The following is an 18,999-nucleotide window of genomic DNA, read 5'->3' as shown; positions in this document are numbered from 1 at the left end:
CTGTCTGTGATCCACATACCAAGCACTGACGAATTTCTAGATAGACAGTTTTATTCCCGTTTGACGCATATCGTCATAAACTGTTCCCTAAAGGCCTAAACAGACTCATCCGTCAGAGCCTCGCCCCGCCCTCCCCGTATGACGGCGGGTGGAGCGCCGTCATGCGGGGAGGGGGCGCCGTCGGCTGACGGGGGCTGCTCGGAAATATGACTCAGTGGCGACGATACGTGCGTGACGTCAGCAGTCCTTACCGTCCTCATCGTCGTAAAGTCGTCTTCGAAGCATGACGTTAGATTATAACGAACTAGTTGTGTGGCTTAGCCTTCCCAAATGTTGAGGGTCGTTTTTTAGAATTTAATACATAGAATTGGGAACGTTACATTCAATTTCATTCAGACTGCCTTGCACTCAATCGTCGCCATTTTCCCACGGAGCTTCCACAGGAGGGGGGAGGGTGTAGTGACGTCCTAGCGTGTAGGGCTCGCTGGCGCCGGCAGACGGCGAGACGGCTCCAATTCGAGGCGGACGGACGAGTCTGTTTAGGCCTTAAGGAACGATCAGACTGCAATTCTCCCCCGGGCTCTTTTCACTGGTGGTTGCAGGCATCCCATTTTTGTCTGTCGGGTCGACCGACAGGCGGAAATGGGATGCCTGGAATTCCTGGCATGCCTGTAACAACTACCGCTCGGCTCATCCGTCAGAGCCTCGCCCCGCCCTCCCCGTATGACGGCGGGTGGAGCGCCGTCATGCGGGGAGGGGGCGCCGTCGGCTGACGGGGGCTGCTCGGAAATATGACTCAGTGGCGACGATACGTGCGTGACGTCAGCAGTCCTTACCGTCCTCATCGTCGTAAAGTCGTCTTCGAAGCATGACGTTAGATTATAACGAACTAGTTGTGTGGCTTAGCCTTCCCAAATGTTGAGGGTCGTTTTTTAGAATTTAATACATAGAATTGGGAACGTTACATTCAATTTCATTCAGACTGCCTTGCACTCAATCGTCGCCATTTTCCCACGGAGCTTCCACAGGAGGGGGGAGGGTGTAGTGACGTCCTAGCGTGTAGGGCTCGCTGGCGCCGGCAGACGGCGAGACGGCTCCAATTCGAGGCGGACGGACGAGTCTGTTTAGGCCTTAAGGAACGATCAGACTGCAATTCTCCCCCGGGCTCTTTTCACTGGTGGTTGCAGGCATCCCATTTTTGTCTGTCGGGTCGACCGACAGGCGGAAATGGGATGCCTGGAATTCCTGGCATGCCTGTAACAACTACCGCTCGGCGCTCTTTACCGCTGTAAAGAGCCCGGGGGAAAATAGCAGTCCGGTGGTTGTTGAGGGATGAGATTATGACGATATGTGGCGAAAATGGGAATAAAACTGTCTATTTAGATCGAGGAAATACACGCTGCCACTTGGCCCCCACGGAGCTCCATTCTACGACTGGCTTGGAGAGTATTGATCTCAAAACAACGCGTAGGATGGCCAGAAACGCTGCGGAGATCACTGGGTGAGTCGTCAGATCATAATTAATGTGAGGAGAGGGGTCCAGGTAAAAAAAAAACGAAATTCTCCTTTAAAGCAGCTACGAGCAACTTTTTCGATTGTTATTAAACAGTATAAATTTAATATCAATGCATCTCATCTTACCTCTAATAGTAGACGAGACCAACGCAGAGTAGTCTCGCTTGAAGCCCGAGTGAATCGGCCAGTGTTAGTCTGTCTGTGGCCAGGGAAGATCAGGAAGTGAAATGAAACCGTTTGCAGCAGCCACTTCGGCCATAACCACAAAATAACTTCCAAAAACCTGTTAGAATATAACGAGAGATGTTCGCGAGAGTATGCGTGGCGTGCACACATTGTTTATGATATGTTGCTAGGCAGCGCAAACGGGTGAAGGCAGGCAGCTGCGTTTCACTTCTGGGTTTCACTTCCGCGTTTATCCGGTCCGGCGGTAAGGAGAGAGAGAGAGAGAGCCCCCTGTTGACGCGAGTTTAGACAGACACAGACTTAATAATCATCTAAGGTAGGGCTGCACGATATTGGAAAAAACTGACATTGCGATATTCCCCGCCCCTGCGATATATATTGCGATATGAAAAAATACAGATTTTCACCACATTACCAGAATAGCTATATTTTAAAGAAAATAATACTTCTATAATGATTGGGATGATTTTGTAGAGGAGTCCATCTGATTTTGGAGGGGAAATTAGGTATTTTAAGGTTTCTCAACCACTGGGCTGTGGCCTACTGGTAGGCCTCAGAGCGTCATCTATCAGGGTGCATACACATTTTGACCAATGGATTTCCATGATTTACATACGGTACATGAAAAAGTGAGTGAGTTATGACATTCTACTTTAAAATATCACTAGCCTATACTTCACTTAGTGTAATGCAGCCTTTAAAACCAGGGAAAGACAACATGTATGCTGTATCACCATATTACCATATCCAACATCTAAGACCATAGTCTCATATTACAATATTGATATACAATTGATATATTGCCCACCCCTAATATTGAGTGCCAGAATCTACCTCCCAATGATGCTATTTACAGAAAAACATTAGATTTAATTGATTATAATCACTGCTTTCAACTTCTTTCGTTCTTCTAACGTTTCAATAAATCAACAATGAAACACCCCTGCCACTTTACACACTTGGTCTGACCCCCCGGAAACCCCCTCCAGAAACTACCAAGTGGTACACTCCGCATTTGGGGAGTTCCGGTTTTTGAGCACACGCAGGGCAGTACCACTGAGATATATGACTCTTTATAAGTCGATGGGCAGTACAGAGAGACGAGGATTCACATGCAGCCGACCGGTGACAAACAATTCATTCGTGAAAAGTAATAAATATACATTTAATTGCGCAGATATGTCTCTTGTCTTTTTATTTTCACTGACATGTTTTGTGTAAATGAGTCGCTATGTATCTATCATGTGATGTGATGCAACATCAGACTGAAGGGGAGAGACAGCCGCAGTGATAACACGGACAACTTCGTTCTCAGTAATCACTTTAGCCTTCGTGTCATAAGTTGCGGTCTTGCTTTTTGGTGTTTCAAGAGTAAATATCTCCACTCCACGGACATGTTGAGTTACAGCAGCCAGCCTGCTGTATACTAGTGCGCTGCAAGCTCTGGACAAGTCCGCCTCCACAATCACATCGTTTACAGACAGGCTACTGTCAGCAACCCAACATAAGCACAAATAATTCAATTGAGCTCTGTGCATATTTGTTGTGTTGAAGCTAAGCACTAAATGAGTGAGTACAGTAGTGGGGCGTCTCTCTCCTTTGAGAGAGCCTGCATTTCACTCAGTAGCCTCCCCTAAAGTGAGAGTTTATCAAGCAACATGACGAGTTAATTTGCTTTTGACATCGCACGTCCTGCGATGTGACTATCGCGCATGCGCACATTGCGATGACGATGTGTAAACGATATATCGTGCAGCCCTAATCTAAGGGAGCAATCTCCGATTCACACGGCTTTGGTCTCAGCTACTATTATAGGTAAGATGTGATGCATCAATATTGTAATTACGGTATACTGTTTAATAACAATCGAAAAAGTTGCTCGTAGCTGCTTTAAGATTACATATGGAGTTAAACTGTGGCTATAAAGCATTAACCGTACGTTACAATATGGATTTTATTTTGAAAAGCCCTAAAGGAGAAGACCTACTTTTACATTGTGGCTGACTTGACGCCTGAATTTTGGGAAACTCGTCTCATCTTAGGAGAGATGCTTTTTTCTGTTGGGATATTCCGTAATTTGGGGTACATTGGAAATTAACTAACCGTTATGGAAAGTCGAATTTCAGCATTGTGGGAAGCAACGTCATTTATCAAGGTGCAAAAGCACACCGTTTCAGCTGGTGTGCTATTTATATATTTATATTTGGATGAAGTAGTCAGGACTAGACTACCTGAAGGAACATACAAAACTTTTGAAATAAACATAAGGCTACTGGAAACTATCCTCTCTCTCTATACAGAGAACTATCACCCACCACTGCAACTCATTCATACAGTATTTAGATCTGGGGGAAATATACATAAATAGATAATTTACCATTTTCCTTTAGGTGGTCAGAAAAAAACCATTTAGATGGGCCTGGATGGAACAGAAGGAAAGACCCTACACTGAGAATGATATCACCATGGAACCTGCTGTTACTGTGTTTTGACCTTTTCTATCGACTCCAGGGACAGTGGACAGACACCGATTTCATGATTACGCTATATAGCTAAAACAAAAACCCTCGTTATTTTACAATTAATTATCTTGATTACTCCACTTCTTTAGTCTCATAAATATAGTTACTATGTATGTCTTCTGAATGAAATTAAATACAATTATCAATATTTCCAAATAGGCTAGTTGTGGAAGCTAAAACTGCAATATTGAATTACACACCCCCTTAAACAGGGCTTGCCAATTAGGATCTACCTTATTAACAAATGCTCAATATTTTTTGTGGTCAAGTTACAGTAGTTTTAGAACAACATTGCTGAACTAATTGGTCTACACTACTGGCAATATCCCCAACCTGCATCCTATGAGACGTTTACTGGTGGGGACTGAGCAATTTTCAAGGAGGAAGTGACAGTGTGTGTGGTTCCCTTCGAAAATGAGAAGTTATCCAATGTAGCAGGCAGCCAAATCTCAAGCAAGTTCAAATGTTTTATTCATTCAATGCACTTTCCAGAGACATTCAGCAAGGGGTAACAAATGTAGCAATCTTATAGTTTCATATAAGATGGTATGTTCAAGTTGGATGCAATTCAACTACACCGGAGCAGATCCGGCGTCTATATATTATGCACAAAATTGCTCAATTTATGTGAAATAACGTTAATACAAAGACAACACAATGCATGATATAATTTGCTGGTGATTAGTAGCTAAATGGTTGGTAGTGCCCCCCACCCCTAGCCATGGGAGTATCTACATCTCTAAAGGCTTTTTCACTTGGCTGGTCAATTAGGCTATCTTTGCTCTTGCTCACCAAAGAAATGCAGGAAGACGTGTATGTATGCAGACAACTCCAGGCTGAGATATACACTAGTAACTACAGCCAGACACCCTTTCAGGATGCAGGCCAACAACAAGCTTGACTGTCAATGTCAATGTTTCAATATCTGCAAACTAGGCAGTGTTAGTTAGTGTTAGCTGGGTAACGTTAACGTCACCCCTCCTTGTAAATAGAAATGAAAAAGGGCATTCGGCTACATTAGCAAATTGGATGATTTATGACATGTCTTACCGTGGCTTTTGGGATCCACTGTAGCTAGCTGGGGAGCTAGCTAACCGGCCTGGGTGAAAAATATTGGTCTCAGTCTCCTTTCCTCGTCACCAGTGGCTATTCAACACGAACGCACCACATTCTGCCTGTCGTTGCTTTTACTTAAAGTCCTTTCCATTTTGCTGTTCACAATGAATTGGCTAGCTGGCACGTCTGCACGATATGGCATCAGTTAGATGTCAGTCAATTCAGCTGCCAGCTAACCGACTGACGTCTGCCAGCTAACTGATACAGCAGCCAGAGCCGTCTTCCCAAAGAAAAGCAGTGGCTAGCTTATACCGTTAGCAAGAACGCTAACGCTACACCTGGCACTGCCTGAGACGTTTTCAATAGAAAACTTGACCATGGACGTCCACGTGTTCAGTCCCTTCTCATTACGTTACTTATTGTTGTCGGCCGATTTCATCTCCAATTTGTGTTATCCATTTTACTCGTCTCTCTCCTCCGTTTTTTGTTCAGGACTTCATGATGGCGGAGCGGGGCGGGAGCCGAAAGGAAAACGGAAGTGCACTTCTTCGACGCTTTAAAAGCATGCAGATGTTTCTTTTCTTTTTTCTTTTCTAAGGCGGTTCAGGGAAACATGTCAAGTTACATTCTTCTAAATTAATTCTGGCAATAAACAGCTATGATAAGCAAATAGGGGCATATTTTTAGTGTCGCACAGTTTCAGTAAACTAGCAAATTAGCCCAATGTAATTGGCCATGGTTGTCATGACCACCAGCCAGGGACATTTGGTACAGGACTTCAGTCAGTGTTGAACTTATCACCAGTGGTGAAAAGATCTAGTGTGGTTGTACTAGAGTGATGTACTGATGTAAACATCTAAGTAATGTCTAAGTAGCTCATATAAAATGTAGCTACTCTGTAAAAGTTGAGAACTGTTACTGTTGGGTTCTGTTCGTGATCTCGTGATTCAGAAAAAGATCGCCATGGTAGGTCCATGCTCTGAGTCCTGCATCAAGGAGCAACGGTGCGCCTTGCAACTCCAGACGGATGGACACACACATGCAGACAGCTCTCCAATTATAGTAGGATAGTATGATAATAATATAACTAGCAATCTCGATTCCTAGGCTCGCCCACTGCGTGGGCTCGGGGCCTCGCCCGACCTGAAGCTTGTCCTGCAGCTTGCTGTGATGACATCATCACGGATGACATCACTGATGACGTCATCACTGATGACATCATCACTGAGCTTATGCTGCCTTCATGTGGGCTCGTGTTTACCGTGAATACGACATAAATCCACTTGAACGGCCCCTCATGTGGTATTCACGACTGGTATGTGGAATCTTTCTGAAAGCTTCGAAACTCATGACCTGTGACGTGTCTTGTGACGTTTTCACAAAATGGTGGACGCCATGGATGTTGATGGAAAGTAAATATATTGACATTTTAGCTGTATAGGCTAGAGCTTTTCATAGTCATTTTATAATGTCTGAGGAACATGTTGATATTCTCAACAGTCTCATCTCGTTTCCTCTGTAGCCTCAGCCAGGAAGGATGTCACGCGTCAGGTCACGCGCACAGATGCTCTTTACACCCCCTGAAAGTTTCAGCCCGATCGCATGTAAAACGGCACAAAAATGTAAACATTGAAACAAACATTACCAACTTGCTCCCTTTTAATATAAAAGGATAGTGACCATTATAGTAATTAGCATTACATTTATACAGCAATGAGGAGTGAGGGCAGACCAGGGGACCAGAGAGGCGAGCGAGAAGCCCCCCGCAACACAAACGGGAGCCTTAAATGGAGACAGGCAGGGCTTGTCAGGGGAAAGCCAAATGCCTTCCCCCCCTTGTTATTTTAGTTAAAAGTTTTTATTTCTTTCTATTACTATTTGGTTATTCTTAGGGGATCCTGCTTTGGGCCATGTGCAGACCCAGAGGCTCCTAGACCACATACTGGTGGTTGGCTTTGTAGTTCGTGAGTTGGAAGTGGTCTGTGAGCACGTCATCATGGGAGAAAGGCACTGAGCCATTGGCCTGGAGCTTCTCCAGCCCCGGGTCCTCGAAAGAGATGTCGGCATCGTACTTGGCCTTGTTGTAGAGGAAGACCCCAATTATAGCCGCCAACATGCCCAGGACGTTGGTGGAGGTGACGGGGTTGCGCAGCATCAGCAGTGAGCAGCTGATGACTATGACCCTCTTAGTGGTGTTGGCCACGGCATAGCTGAGCGGGCTGACCATGCTGAGCAGGCTGAAGGCAATCACATTCTCAGCCAAGCTGCAGAAGCTGCTGACCAGCAGCAGGAGGAAGGTGCCACTCCAGCTAGACACGTCCGACGGGCCTCCTCCATACTCAAGAAACACCCACAGATCCACCAGAACCCAGGTGGGCACCATGAAGATCACAGCGTTGAAGCCCAGGATGTTGAGCAGCTTCAGGTGGTGAACCCGTGTGTCCTGCAACATCTTTTTGGAGAAGATGTTCTGCAAAGAGAAGCAGAGGATGGATGCCAGAGCACTGATCAGGCCCAGAACGTCGAAGGAGAGCTCGGTCACAGAGGCCAGCAGCACGCCTCCAGTGATGGGGATGAGAGATATGTACACCTTCATCATTTGCCTCTCCCTCATGATGATTCTGGATAACAGGACAGTCCATATGGGCAGTGTGGCTTTGATGGTGTGTGCATATGAAACGGGTATTTTCCATATACTGAAATGAGACGATACAGATGCAAAGTATTTCCCAAATGCTAAGGGGAGGATGTACCAGCAGTAGTACCTACTAGGCAGCTCTGTTTTGGGGACTCCCCATGCCCGCAACAATGGAGGCAGAAACACTACAATGGAGAATATATGAAAGAGAGAGACCGTGACCGGGTACGGGAATCCATTGAGGATGATCTTATTGATGATGTTGCCTCCCGAGCTGACGGTGTACCAGCACACACAAAGGAAAAAGATCCGGATCCCTTCATTGACTTGTGGACGCTCCACTGCAGCCATCTTCAGCGAGGAGTCCACCAGCGATGTGGGATGCCGAGGCATCTAGAATTGTATATTACATCATTTATGACCTCATCACTGTCTGTGACATCATCTATCATCATCATCAGTGACATCATCTAACAGAATTGTGATATCATCATTGAGTGATGTCATCAGTGATGATGTCATCAGTGATGTCACTCAAGCCAGTTCGCTGCTGAGTTTCGCCTGTCTGATTTTGGGGGCAGATCTCTCTCTCTCTGCTTTGTTCAGAACAGTCATGGACGTGGATGACGTGGCATGAGTTGACTTGTTCGGTCACAACCAAAAAAAAGTGCACCCATGACGCAACGTCTCCAGACTGAGTCTCCACCGTAGAAATCGAGCGGGCGCAACCAACCAACCAACTAACCAACCAACCAGACTCAGAGTGACTTTTTTTCCCCCATTTTTTCCCCATTTTCTCCTCAATTATACTTGGCCAATTTATCCCCATGCTGCCCTATCGGCTGCCGCTCAATCCTCTGCCGATCTGGGGAGAGCCGAGACTAGCGCCATGCTTCCTCCGACACATGCGCAGTTGCCAGCTGCTTCTTTTCACCTGACAGGCGGAGCTTCACCAGTAGGACGTAGCACGTGGGAGGATCACGCTATTCCCACCAGTTCCCAATCCCTTCCACCCCGACCAGGCACCCTGACCGACCAGAGGAGGCGCTAGTGCAGCGACCAGGACACATACCCCCAGTCTGGCTTCCCACCCTCAGGCACAGCCAATCGTGCCTGTATGGACGCCCGACCAAGCCGGAGGTAACGTGGATACGAACCTGAGACCCTCAGACTCTAGCCATGCTGGCCGCAGCAAATTAAAAATATCGGCCAACAAATTAGCCGATACGATGTATCGGGGATAGGCCAATATCGACCAATAATATCGGCCAACCGATATATCGGCCAGGCTGTAGATTGAGGTTAATTTGAATACGTTTTCAGATGTATGCCATTTGAATTTCCTTTCTGACAAGTTTGATTGATAGTAAATGATCTCTGTGTGCACATTATACCCCCCCCTCTCTGAGTATCACACATGTAACAGTTACAGCATCATACACATATGGTCTCCTTGCCCTTGCTCTCCTAATCCACTTTAATCTCTGTTGTGCCAAATAGTGGGGCAGATGAAAGAAAAAGCGTTCACTTCTGGAAAGAAGCACCAAAATTGGCACAAATAGTCTTTGTGGATTGTTATTTTGATAAAAGCTATTAGCCACATACAAATCTTTTTTTTTCAAGATGGCTGCCATTTCCCGCCCGAAAATACTATTTTGGGGGCAACTTTGTTTACAATTGTCTAATATGAATGATCTTGCTATCAAACCATACATTTATGACCATAGAGAAGCCAGATTTATTCAGTGTACATTTCAAAATGGTTGCCATTTTAAGGGCGACTGCCATTTCAGCCATTTTTACTATATATTTCACTGTCCAGGGCAATTTTGATGATTCTGGTGTCAAATGAGTAAATACAGGTTTCTTTTCAAAATTATATACCAGAAATCATTATATATATATAGCGCAGAGACTAGCGCTAGTATCCAGGCCAACCGTGTCGACTTTGCCCAGGAAGGGCCGACGGAAACGTCTTCATCGTCGCCGTTGTTCAACACGAGGCCGACCCCCTTCCGGGCCTTGTTTCTCCTATAGACATGCTCGTATCGATAACAATGCTCAAAACCCGGAGAAACACTCCAACTTTATACATGACATGTTAAGAATGTGGCTAATCTGTTCATGTAGCTTGCTTGAACAGGACTGAGTGAACCTGGAAGCTACGGCAACTCTGTATAGGTCCGCAAGGCCCGCGAACCCTCTGTCTTAGGGCCCGCGGCACAAGGTGAATATTCGTCTCATATTAGCCTCTAGTGGTACGCCACACCCTTCTGCTATTCACTCTGCAGCAGCTGGCTGCCGGCCTACATGTGGCTCTGTCTGAAGGTCAGAAGGAAGCTGACTGACACAGACAACCCTCAAAATGCTCGAGTGACATCTCTGATGACATGACTCACTGATGGCATCACTGCTTACGTGACATCATCGGTGATGTCGGTGATGTCAGTGATGTCACTTGAGCGATTGTGATCTCATCAGTGATGTCATAAATCCTTCCTGGCTGAGGCTATATACAGTAAATGGTGGAAGATGGCCGCTGCTCGCGTACGATAATATTCACCCTCAGGTACGATAATTCAACATTTCCCACCCGGCAACACTGCTTCATAAAGCATTCACTTTGAGACACAGCACACAGCCAGTGTCTTACAGTGACAGACCTTAAGGAATGGCTGCTCGAAGAGTGCATGATGACAGGCAGCTGCACGATGCTGCCTTTGCCAGAGACCTGGACAAACTGAGGACCCTGTTGCAAGAAGACCGCTTCAGAAGGCAGATCACCCAGGGAGCCCAGGTAGACCTAGCTGATGCATCAGGCTCCATGCCTCTCTACTTGGCCATGGTCCGCGGTCACCTGGACTGTGTCTGGAGACACCTGGAAGTCGGGCCACGCCTAATATCCGCTACCCCATTCCACTGGGCTGCCTCGGTGGGAAGGCTGGATGTACTGCAAAAACTCATCAGGTTCCGTGGCGCTGTTCCTGTTGACATGGACACCAATTGCCTCGTGACGTCTCCTCTCTGCATCAGCGCCACCTACCACCACCTGGAATGCTTCCACCTTCTGCTCCAGGCTGCTGGCGTTCTGACCCGTGACGTGGCTTCTCATCTGCTGCATGAGGTGCTGGTGCGCAGGTGTGACGCGGCCGTCGTCCAGCTGCTCCTGGACCACGGCGCCAACCCGGCCCTGGTGACCTTGGAGCAGGCACAGCTGGAGGAGAACGCAGATCCCGAGGCTCTCAGGGTCTTTCTGGAGGCCAAGCGATTTCCTCGCAGTTTGGCTGACGTGTGTCGGATCCGGATCCGCCAAGCCCTTGGAACACATCGCCTGAACCAAGTCCACTCCCTACCACTAACACAAGTGATGAAGGACTTTGTGCTCCACCAAAACTGACTTGAAGGACTGTCAGTTTATGGCATTTGTGGCTTGATTTACCGAAGACCGAATTGCAAACCTGGGACGTTTATAACAAGGCTTCAGATGTTTTCAGCAAACTGCCAGTATATACAAACAATAGATGATGCAGACATGAAGATCTTGGAAAATGCTCTGCTCATGATGTATGACAGGTCCAGCACAGCTGATGCTGTTGGTGATGCAAGGCTGGACATGTTTGCTCGGAAACAGAGGCCATGCAAAGCCATCCTTCCTACTCAAGCTGCTCTACTCCAGCATGTAAAGCATGCTGCCTACCAGGCTGGATGGGGTCAATCATTACTTTGTCAACCAGAAGCACAAAGTCCTGACTGGGGGTGGATCAAGAAAGGTGCGATAATGTGGCAGATCTTGTTGACTGATCTCCCTCTATTGCAGAGTGTTGCCAACAACTGACCAAGTGTGGATGCAGATTTGAATGCTGTGGAAGGTGCAAATGCTACAGCTTTGGTCTCAATTGCACAGCACTGTGTAGCTGCAGATGTGAAGATTGTGCTCTGTTTCAACCCAGAGCATATTATACGTGTACATTTTCTATAACATAACTGTTGTTCCTCGAATGGTCAGATTATTAAGGCTACAGATGTCTTCAATGCATTGTATGTAATTTATAATAAAAGATTTGCTAACATGTAGTTTATGCATATTTTTCACATTACTTTAAACAAAGATATGCAGAGTAAATGGCAGAAGGAGATATAAAAATGATTTCTGATGTATAATTTTCAATCTTCCATAGTTGAAAACCTGTCATTTGACACCAGAATCATCAAAATTGCCCTGTCTGGACAGTGAAATTCTATGGTAAAAATGGATGAAATGGCAGCCATCTTGGAACATTTTTGATTTTGATTTTTGTGTGTGGCTAATACCTTTTATGAAAATAACAATCCACAAGGACTATTTGTGCCAATTTTGGTGCTTCTTTTCGGAAGTGAACAATTTGACAAAAGTGCATTTAATCTGTCCCCCCCCCCAAAAAAACAAACAAACACTGCATATACACATAAAGGTACTATGAAAGCATACTATATCAACAAACAATTTCCCCTTCTATTATGTTCCTATGTTATATTTCCAGTTTCCTTTTTTTTTCTTTACTTGAGTCACCAATCACAGACCCCTAAACTGACAAAAATGAGACCACGGACCCCCATTTGATGCGATTTTGTCCCATGGTCCCCCATATGATATTAAGATTGATGCTGTTAGATGCTGTTAGATGTCCCCAGACCCCCATTTGAGAACCACTGCCATATACAGTAGTATAGGCCTGTAGTTGCAAGTTCCTGTTGGGTCAAAGCTCAGCGGATTACGCTTCTTATGCAAACAGATTTCTGATGAATTTACATAACAGGAAGACAGGCAGAGGAGAAAGGGTCAGAGCAGACGACATAAACACTATCAGGACCCCGGGCTGAATTGCTTTAGCTAAGCAAATTAATGCTACATTCTATGGTTAATACAAACCCTTAGTAAAGACTGACCATGAGGCATAATCCCGGACATTGTTATCAGAGTATTTCATGGAAGAAATAATCCTTTCCCCCCTGCAAATCAATATTCTTGCAGATTATGACACATTAGGACATTAGCTGTGATTGGCCTGCGGCTTTCTGACACATCCCAAACGTTTTAGTTGTTATTTCTTTGAAAACAATATGGCATGGGGAAGAAAATGGGGGGGAAAGAGATTGATAATCCAAATGGGCCACTCTAGCAGTCACATTGAGACTTCTGTTTTTCAAACAAAACAGCTGGATACAAAAAAGAGTTTAATTTCTCATGCATGATTTTCTGTTTTCTATGATTTTTTTCTCTCTAAATTATATATTTTGTTAACTGAGTCACTATTACATCATGTGATTAGTAATTTTATAAAGCTGCACATGTAAAATGATAAAATACAGAAAAGAACAAACTGACAGGTGTGCCTGCACAATCTGTACTATGTATAAAAACATATAGTGATGTGACGACCTTTAACTCTGTTGGCCCTGTCTTGCAGGAGTCTGCGAGGCTGATTGAGTGCGCCTGGGCCCGGTGTAGTATTTGGCTTTAAAAGCCTTCAGTCCATAACATAACAAAAAAGTGCACAGGAGAGAGAGACTGACTCTCACACATTTTTGTTCTGTTCTTCACTGTAGTTTGTGTTGTTATGTCCTGAGTTGTAGTTAATAAATTATTATTGTTATAAATTAACTATAATCAGAGACAAAATATGGTGGCCGTCTCCGTTGTCCCCTCCCTGAAGCCTAAATGGATACTGAACAAAAATATAGGCTGAGTGCACTTGGGCCCGGTTTACTCTGACCACAGTGTCTCTCTCCTTCCTCACCTTTGTTCAGTTCTTTTGGTTTGCTGTAGTTTGTGTTGTTAAGTCCTTTCTTTTAGTTAATAAATTATTGTTCTCACTTTGTGTTGTAACAAGGTTGTAACAAGTATCACCTAAAATAAATAAATCAAATAAAAGATATCCAGATGAACAAAAACACTGCGGAATTGGATTACAAACCAAATTAAAAAAAACAACAACTTGACCTTCGGGTCACAATAAAAAGGGTAAATATATGGCGATGTGATTGAATCTATAAAACTGAAGTAAATTGAAGAAGACGGCTGGTTTGCTAAACTGCAGATTTGACCTACTCATTGAAATGAAGATGAAGAAGAAGAAGAAGAAGAAGAAGAAGAAGAAGAAGAAGAAGAAGAAGAAGAAGAAGAAGAAGAAGAAGAAGAAGAAGAAGAAGAAGAAGAAGAAGAAGAAGAAGAAGAAGAAGAAGAAGAAGAAGAAGAAGAAGAAGAAGAAGAAGAAGGGGAAAAAGAAACTCTAAACAAGCAATTCTATCCCACAAACTGAAAATGGATAGGATCCATTCCTTCTGCCATGTGGGATCAGATATCAGTGTAATTTACAATATGATGTCAACACGCAGCTCGAAGCCGGGCTGCAGCGCATGAGCTCATGCATGAGTTAACGGTTAACTCCCCCCCCACACACACACACACACACACTGGACTCAGCCACGCCCCCGCAATGCAACCTCCAGCATCCCATAAGGTCAGACACACAGGATCTGTCAGATAAAGAGCAGCAGGGCTGTCCTGGAGGAGACATACAGAGGAGAAGAAAGAGAGAAGAAGGTGAAGGTGAGGGAGACTTTCTGCGGAGGCTTTCTCCACTCACTCCACACATCAGCTGGTGTATCACTGCTGCTTCCATGTTGCGTTTGGATGAACAAAAAACACCAGAGGAGGGTGAGTGAAAATACCTCTTTCATTTTAGAGTTTGTATTTGGGGATGTTTTTACATGGTAGCACTAAATTTCAGTTATTCAACCCATGGAAATATGATGTCAATAATATGTACATATTTGAGAGATTCATAATCAGTGTAAATCAGTGGAAGAAAGATTCTTGTTGGAAAAACACAAAAAATATTTTACACCTTGTTGGTTTAATGTTGTTAGTCAGACTTAAACAAACACACAAAAAAACACACACACACACACACACACACACACACACACACACACACACACACACACACACACACACACACACACACACACACACACACACACACACACACACACACACACACACACACACACACACACACACACACACAACAACCCAGCTTGGTCTTAATCCTGCCTTTCTGGCTCTGTCAAAAAACAAACAACCAGCTAAACAGAGAGCCATGGAAAGTGGAAAATGCATCAATAAACCATCCATAAAACACACTGTGTTTGTTTCTGCAGAAAAGAGTTTTGGAGCAGCCTGTGTTTTCTTACGAGGAGGGAAGAATGTTGTAAGTAGAATTATATATATATATATATATATATATATATGTGCAAGGACAGGTTGGTTGGGTTAGAACATAATGGTAACAGTTGACAAGATGAAGACTCAGAAAGAGAGATGCCACCAAATCCACTGCACCTGAAATTCTCATTTTAATCTCTTTACCATAATGCCATTTTAGCTGGATTGGGGATATTCTAAATTAAATTAGATAGATTAGAAGTAGTGTGGCAAAAGATTTGGGACTGATTTGTGAGTTTGCATGTTAGATGAGTTGTAGCTGCAATGTGATGGGTTTTATATGACTATAAAACAGTGTTTCTGTGTAGTGTTTATGATGATTTTTGGGAACTGACCAACTGTTTTTCTTCTGTGCAGGCGAGAGAATTGGCTGAAGATGAGATTGATGGTAAATAAAGCGGTTTATTCTCTTTGCCCATGGTGATGTCGATGGAAATCACTCTCTGATCTAAACAATCCTTACCAATTTTGTCCTATACATGTACCTTACACATTTTAGTTTCCATCACTTCTATCACTCATAGACAAATGTTTCATACAAAACTGCATACCGTAGATTTGAGTTCAGCCTTCATCCAAAACATTTTCACACCACACAGCCTAATTAACTGACTATTTGACGGATTGCTTCTGCAGAGCTGCGTGAGGCCTTCAATGAGTTTGACAAAGACAAAGATGGGCTGATCAGCTGTAAGGACCTGGGCAACCTGATGAGGACCATGGGCTACATGCCCACTGAGATGGAACTGATTGAGCTGGGCCAAAACATCAACATGAACCGTAAGTCCTGAGTATCAAAGCTTCTCTTTTGACGGTAAAAATTGGTCACAAAATCCTATCTGATTGGCCTCAAAATCAACATAGAATAATAGAGTACCACAGGAATGAGTCGCGAAGACCTATCACTTCTGGTAAAAGTCAATGGGATTTTAGTATGGGGATTTTGGCTAAATCCTTGAAATAAGGTATTTGGTTAAACAAAAGTTTATGAAACAGCAGACTTTGTGTTCAGCAAGAAAATCTTCACAAATGAGGACAATTTTTATGATTTTCGAAGTGTAAATGCGTTTTTTTAACACCATTTTCAGAAAATGCTTCAAAAGTTGCTGAACAGAAAGTTTGCTCGTTCTTAAACTTTTGTTAACCACAGACCTTATTTCATGCATTTAATTGAAATTTCCATACAGAAAAAAATCCCATTGACTTTTACATGTAGGAAGGAACCAGGAAGTCCACAGACTTCTGGGTAAGCCTAGAGAGGATTAAACATTATGTGCCAAAAAACTTGAAGAGGGATGTTTGACTTTCTACCGATTTCATGCTTACACCTAAATTAATTTGCCAATTTTTTTCAACTTTATTTATAGGTTTTATATAATAGAAAATTGTGCACAAAAATATTGCATCAACAATGCTAAAGAGAAAAGAAAAAGTACCATGTCAACGAGTATTACAAATCCTATCAATCTTAGTGGTAAGAAAAAAGAAAAAGAGAAAAAAGACATCAGATAATACAAAATAAAAAGTAAAGCCCAACAGGAAAGAGAGGGAGCGCTTCTGTTTATAGGATAGAAATGGCTGCCATAAGTCATAGAACCTGTCAGTTGAGCCTCTAAGAGTATTTCATTTACATAATTAACAAACTGTAATTACCACTGACAGAATATTGAAGGAACCCTGATGCACATGGTAATGCCTGGTGCCATGTAATCAGCACTTCCAGAACCTGATGGATGTCTGTTCTTCCCTGTATACTAAATTTCCACAATTTCCACTCTGGGATCAATAAAGTTATTCTGATTCTGATGTTTGCTTCTGATTCCTCCGCCTTCAGTTGGTGGCAAAGTAGACTTTGAGGACTTTGTGGAGCTGATGGCCCCAAAGCTTCTGGAAGAAACCGCTGGGATGATTGGCATGAATGAGCTCAAAGAGGCATTCAAAGAGGTGAGAGAAGTTTCCAGAATCTTCCATATTTTTTTCTTCTGTTTTTAAGAAAATTAATCTGTGTTATAGCATGAACTGTCCAGGCTCCACATTTTCAGACGCAAGAACTGACCATAACCCTGATCACTGTGGTGTCATAAGGATAATCAAATCATGCTATATTTGATCTTAAATGATTGAGCTTCCATCTAGCAGTAAAAAAAAAACATTGTTTCCTCTAGTTTGACATGGACGGAGATGGAGAGATCACAACAGAGGAGCTGCGGTTAGCCATGACCAAGCTGATGGGAGAGCACATGAACCGGAGAGAGATCAACGCCATAGTACAAGAAGCAGACAACAACGGAGATGGCACAGTAGACTTTGAAGGTGAGAATTGTCAAACAGCTGCAGCAACACAAACATGAGAACTGCACCACACCAGAAAGACAGCTGTTAGCAGGAGCGGTGCAGGGGAACCAATAGCTTCAACAAGATTTCATGATGCAATACATGTGTTGTAGACAACGGCGTTGGAAGCACGGTGCGGTGGGCGCTGCAGCACCCCCTGGTGGCAAGAGATGTAAATTTTTTTTTTTTTTTTTTTTTTTTTTTTTTTTTTTTTTTACAGTGCACCTGAACGCAACATGCAAAATACCCGCTGAATAAGTGTCCAAATGTTCATGTAATTCTGGCCAATACTCCACTTCTGTTATAACATTTCAGTCTGGAAGATATAATCTTTATGACTACCTTAAAAGGCTAAATGAATAGCTTAGAAAATGAATAGCACCGGGGGCCCATGGTACTATTAATCCGGCCCTGGATATATCGGAGGAATAGCAGGTAGGCTATCACTGTCCCTGAGTCCTGAGGGTAAATTGAGTAATGCTGCAGAGAAGAGGAGAAGACACTGAATAATGACATCACAACAGTATAATCCTAATGTTAATTTAAAATTTAATATTCCTCTAAATATGGCTAAAAGTCCAAAAAGGGTGGGAGAGAGAATGAGGATTCCAACACAGCAGTGGGAGCAAGTGGTGACATGGAGGTGAGTGAGAAAAGGTGACTGAATAATGACACAACAGTCTAATCTTAATATTAATATTCCTCTAATCTGGCGACAAAGTGGCCAAATTTTTTGGCGCCCTGTGGGCGCCGTCAGCCGTCCCCCCCAATGTTGAATCGGTGACAGCACCCCCTACCTAAAAGTACTTCCAACGCCACTGGTTGTAGAGATGTTCAGCTGTTTTAGGACAAAAGTTGTCTTAATTATGTCAATGCATTTCTTGTAATACTTAGTAGAGTAACGGCTTCTTTACTGTACTGTTCCTTTCTCTTGCTCCAGAGTTTGTCAGGATGATGTCCCGCCAATGAGAGCCGAGGAGCACGTCGCTTAAGAAAATATTTGCACTTCCACTGACCTGCATGTTCACATCATGTAGATATAAATACATTATGTACCATTTAAATAATATACTGCAATGAGACCTCAAGGAATATCAATGAATTCTCCGAGAATTACTATGCAAAAATTGACAATCTTGTACACATTGTTAAGAAATCTAAGAATAATGTAGAACGTATGTGGGACCATTGTTTAATTATTGTATATATAAAAAGTGAATTTTGTTTTGCTTTTTGAAATATATACAATATTGCATCATTCTTATCACTGTACCTACTAGGCTAATGTGCAAAATTTGATTTACAATAATCTCAAGAAAATCCCACTTACTACTGTGTATATATTGTATTAATCTGGACCTCATTTTGATGATATCATTAATTTATTACTAGAATCCAACAGCAGTTTTACAGGCAGAGCAAGAAAGTCCCTGTGTGAAAGAGACTATCTGGAAAGTCAGCATGACTGTTTTATGTCTTTG

The 18,999-nt window shown here is 43.4% G+C and overlaps 2 protein-coding genes and 1 pseudogene across 3 annotated transcripts in view; 1 reads left to right on the top strand and 2 right to left on the bottom strand.

Annotated features, from left to right (window-relative positions):
• taok2b (TAO kinase 2b) overlaps positions 1-5,421 on the bottom strand; it is a gene marked incomplete at its 3' end in the record, with an annotated part of 47,028 nt that extends 41,607 nt beyond the window's left edge. The window contains exon 1 of the mRNA XM_083636320.1: positions 5,274-5,421. The remainder of the gene's footprint in view (positions 1-5,273) is intronic.
• Positions 5,422-7,209: 1,788 nt separating this feature from the next.
• On the bottom strand, positions 7,210-8,268 carry LOC310775691 (solute carrier family 35 member E1 pseudogene; annotated as a pseudogene). The gene has a single exon. The product of its transcript is annotated as a solute carrier family 35 member E1 pseudogene (transcript).
• A 2,473-nt stretch (positions 8,269-10,741) lies between these two features.
• On the top strand, positions 10,742-18,487 carry cabp5a (calcium binding protein 5a; the record flags this gene model as incomplete). Its single annotated transcript, XM_083635839.1, has 8 exons — positions 10,742-11,055; positions 11,491-11,627; positions 15,121-15,170; positions 15,542-15,572; positions 15,821-15,964; positions 17,019-17,128; positions 17,350-17,497; positions 18,459-18,487. 8 exons carry the CDS (start codon positions 10,742-10,744, stop codon positions 18,485-18,487), a joined length of 963 nt encoding a protein of 320 aa, XP_083491965.1.
• Positions 18,488-18,999: the final 512 nt, after the last annotated feature.

The sequence above is a fragment of the Poromitra crassiceps genome, assembly GCF_964638095.1.
Source record: "Poromitra crassiceps genome assembly, chromosome: 4".
Classification (NCBI taxonomy): domain Eukaryota; kingdom Metazoa; phylum Chordata; class Actinopteri; order Beryciformes; family Melamphaidae; genus Poromitra; species Poromitra crassiceps.
This window is presented reverse-complemented; position numbering and strand designations above follow the sequence as displayed.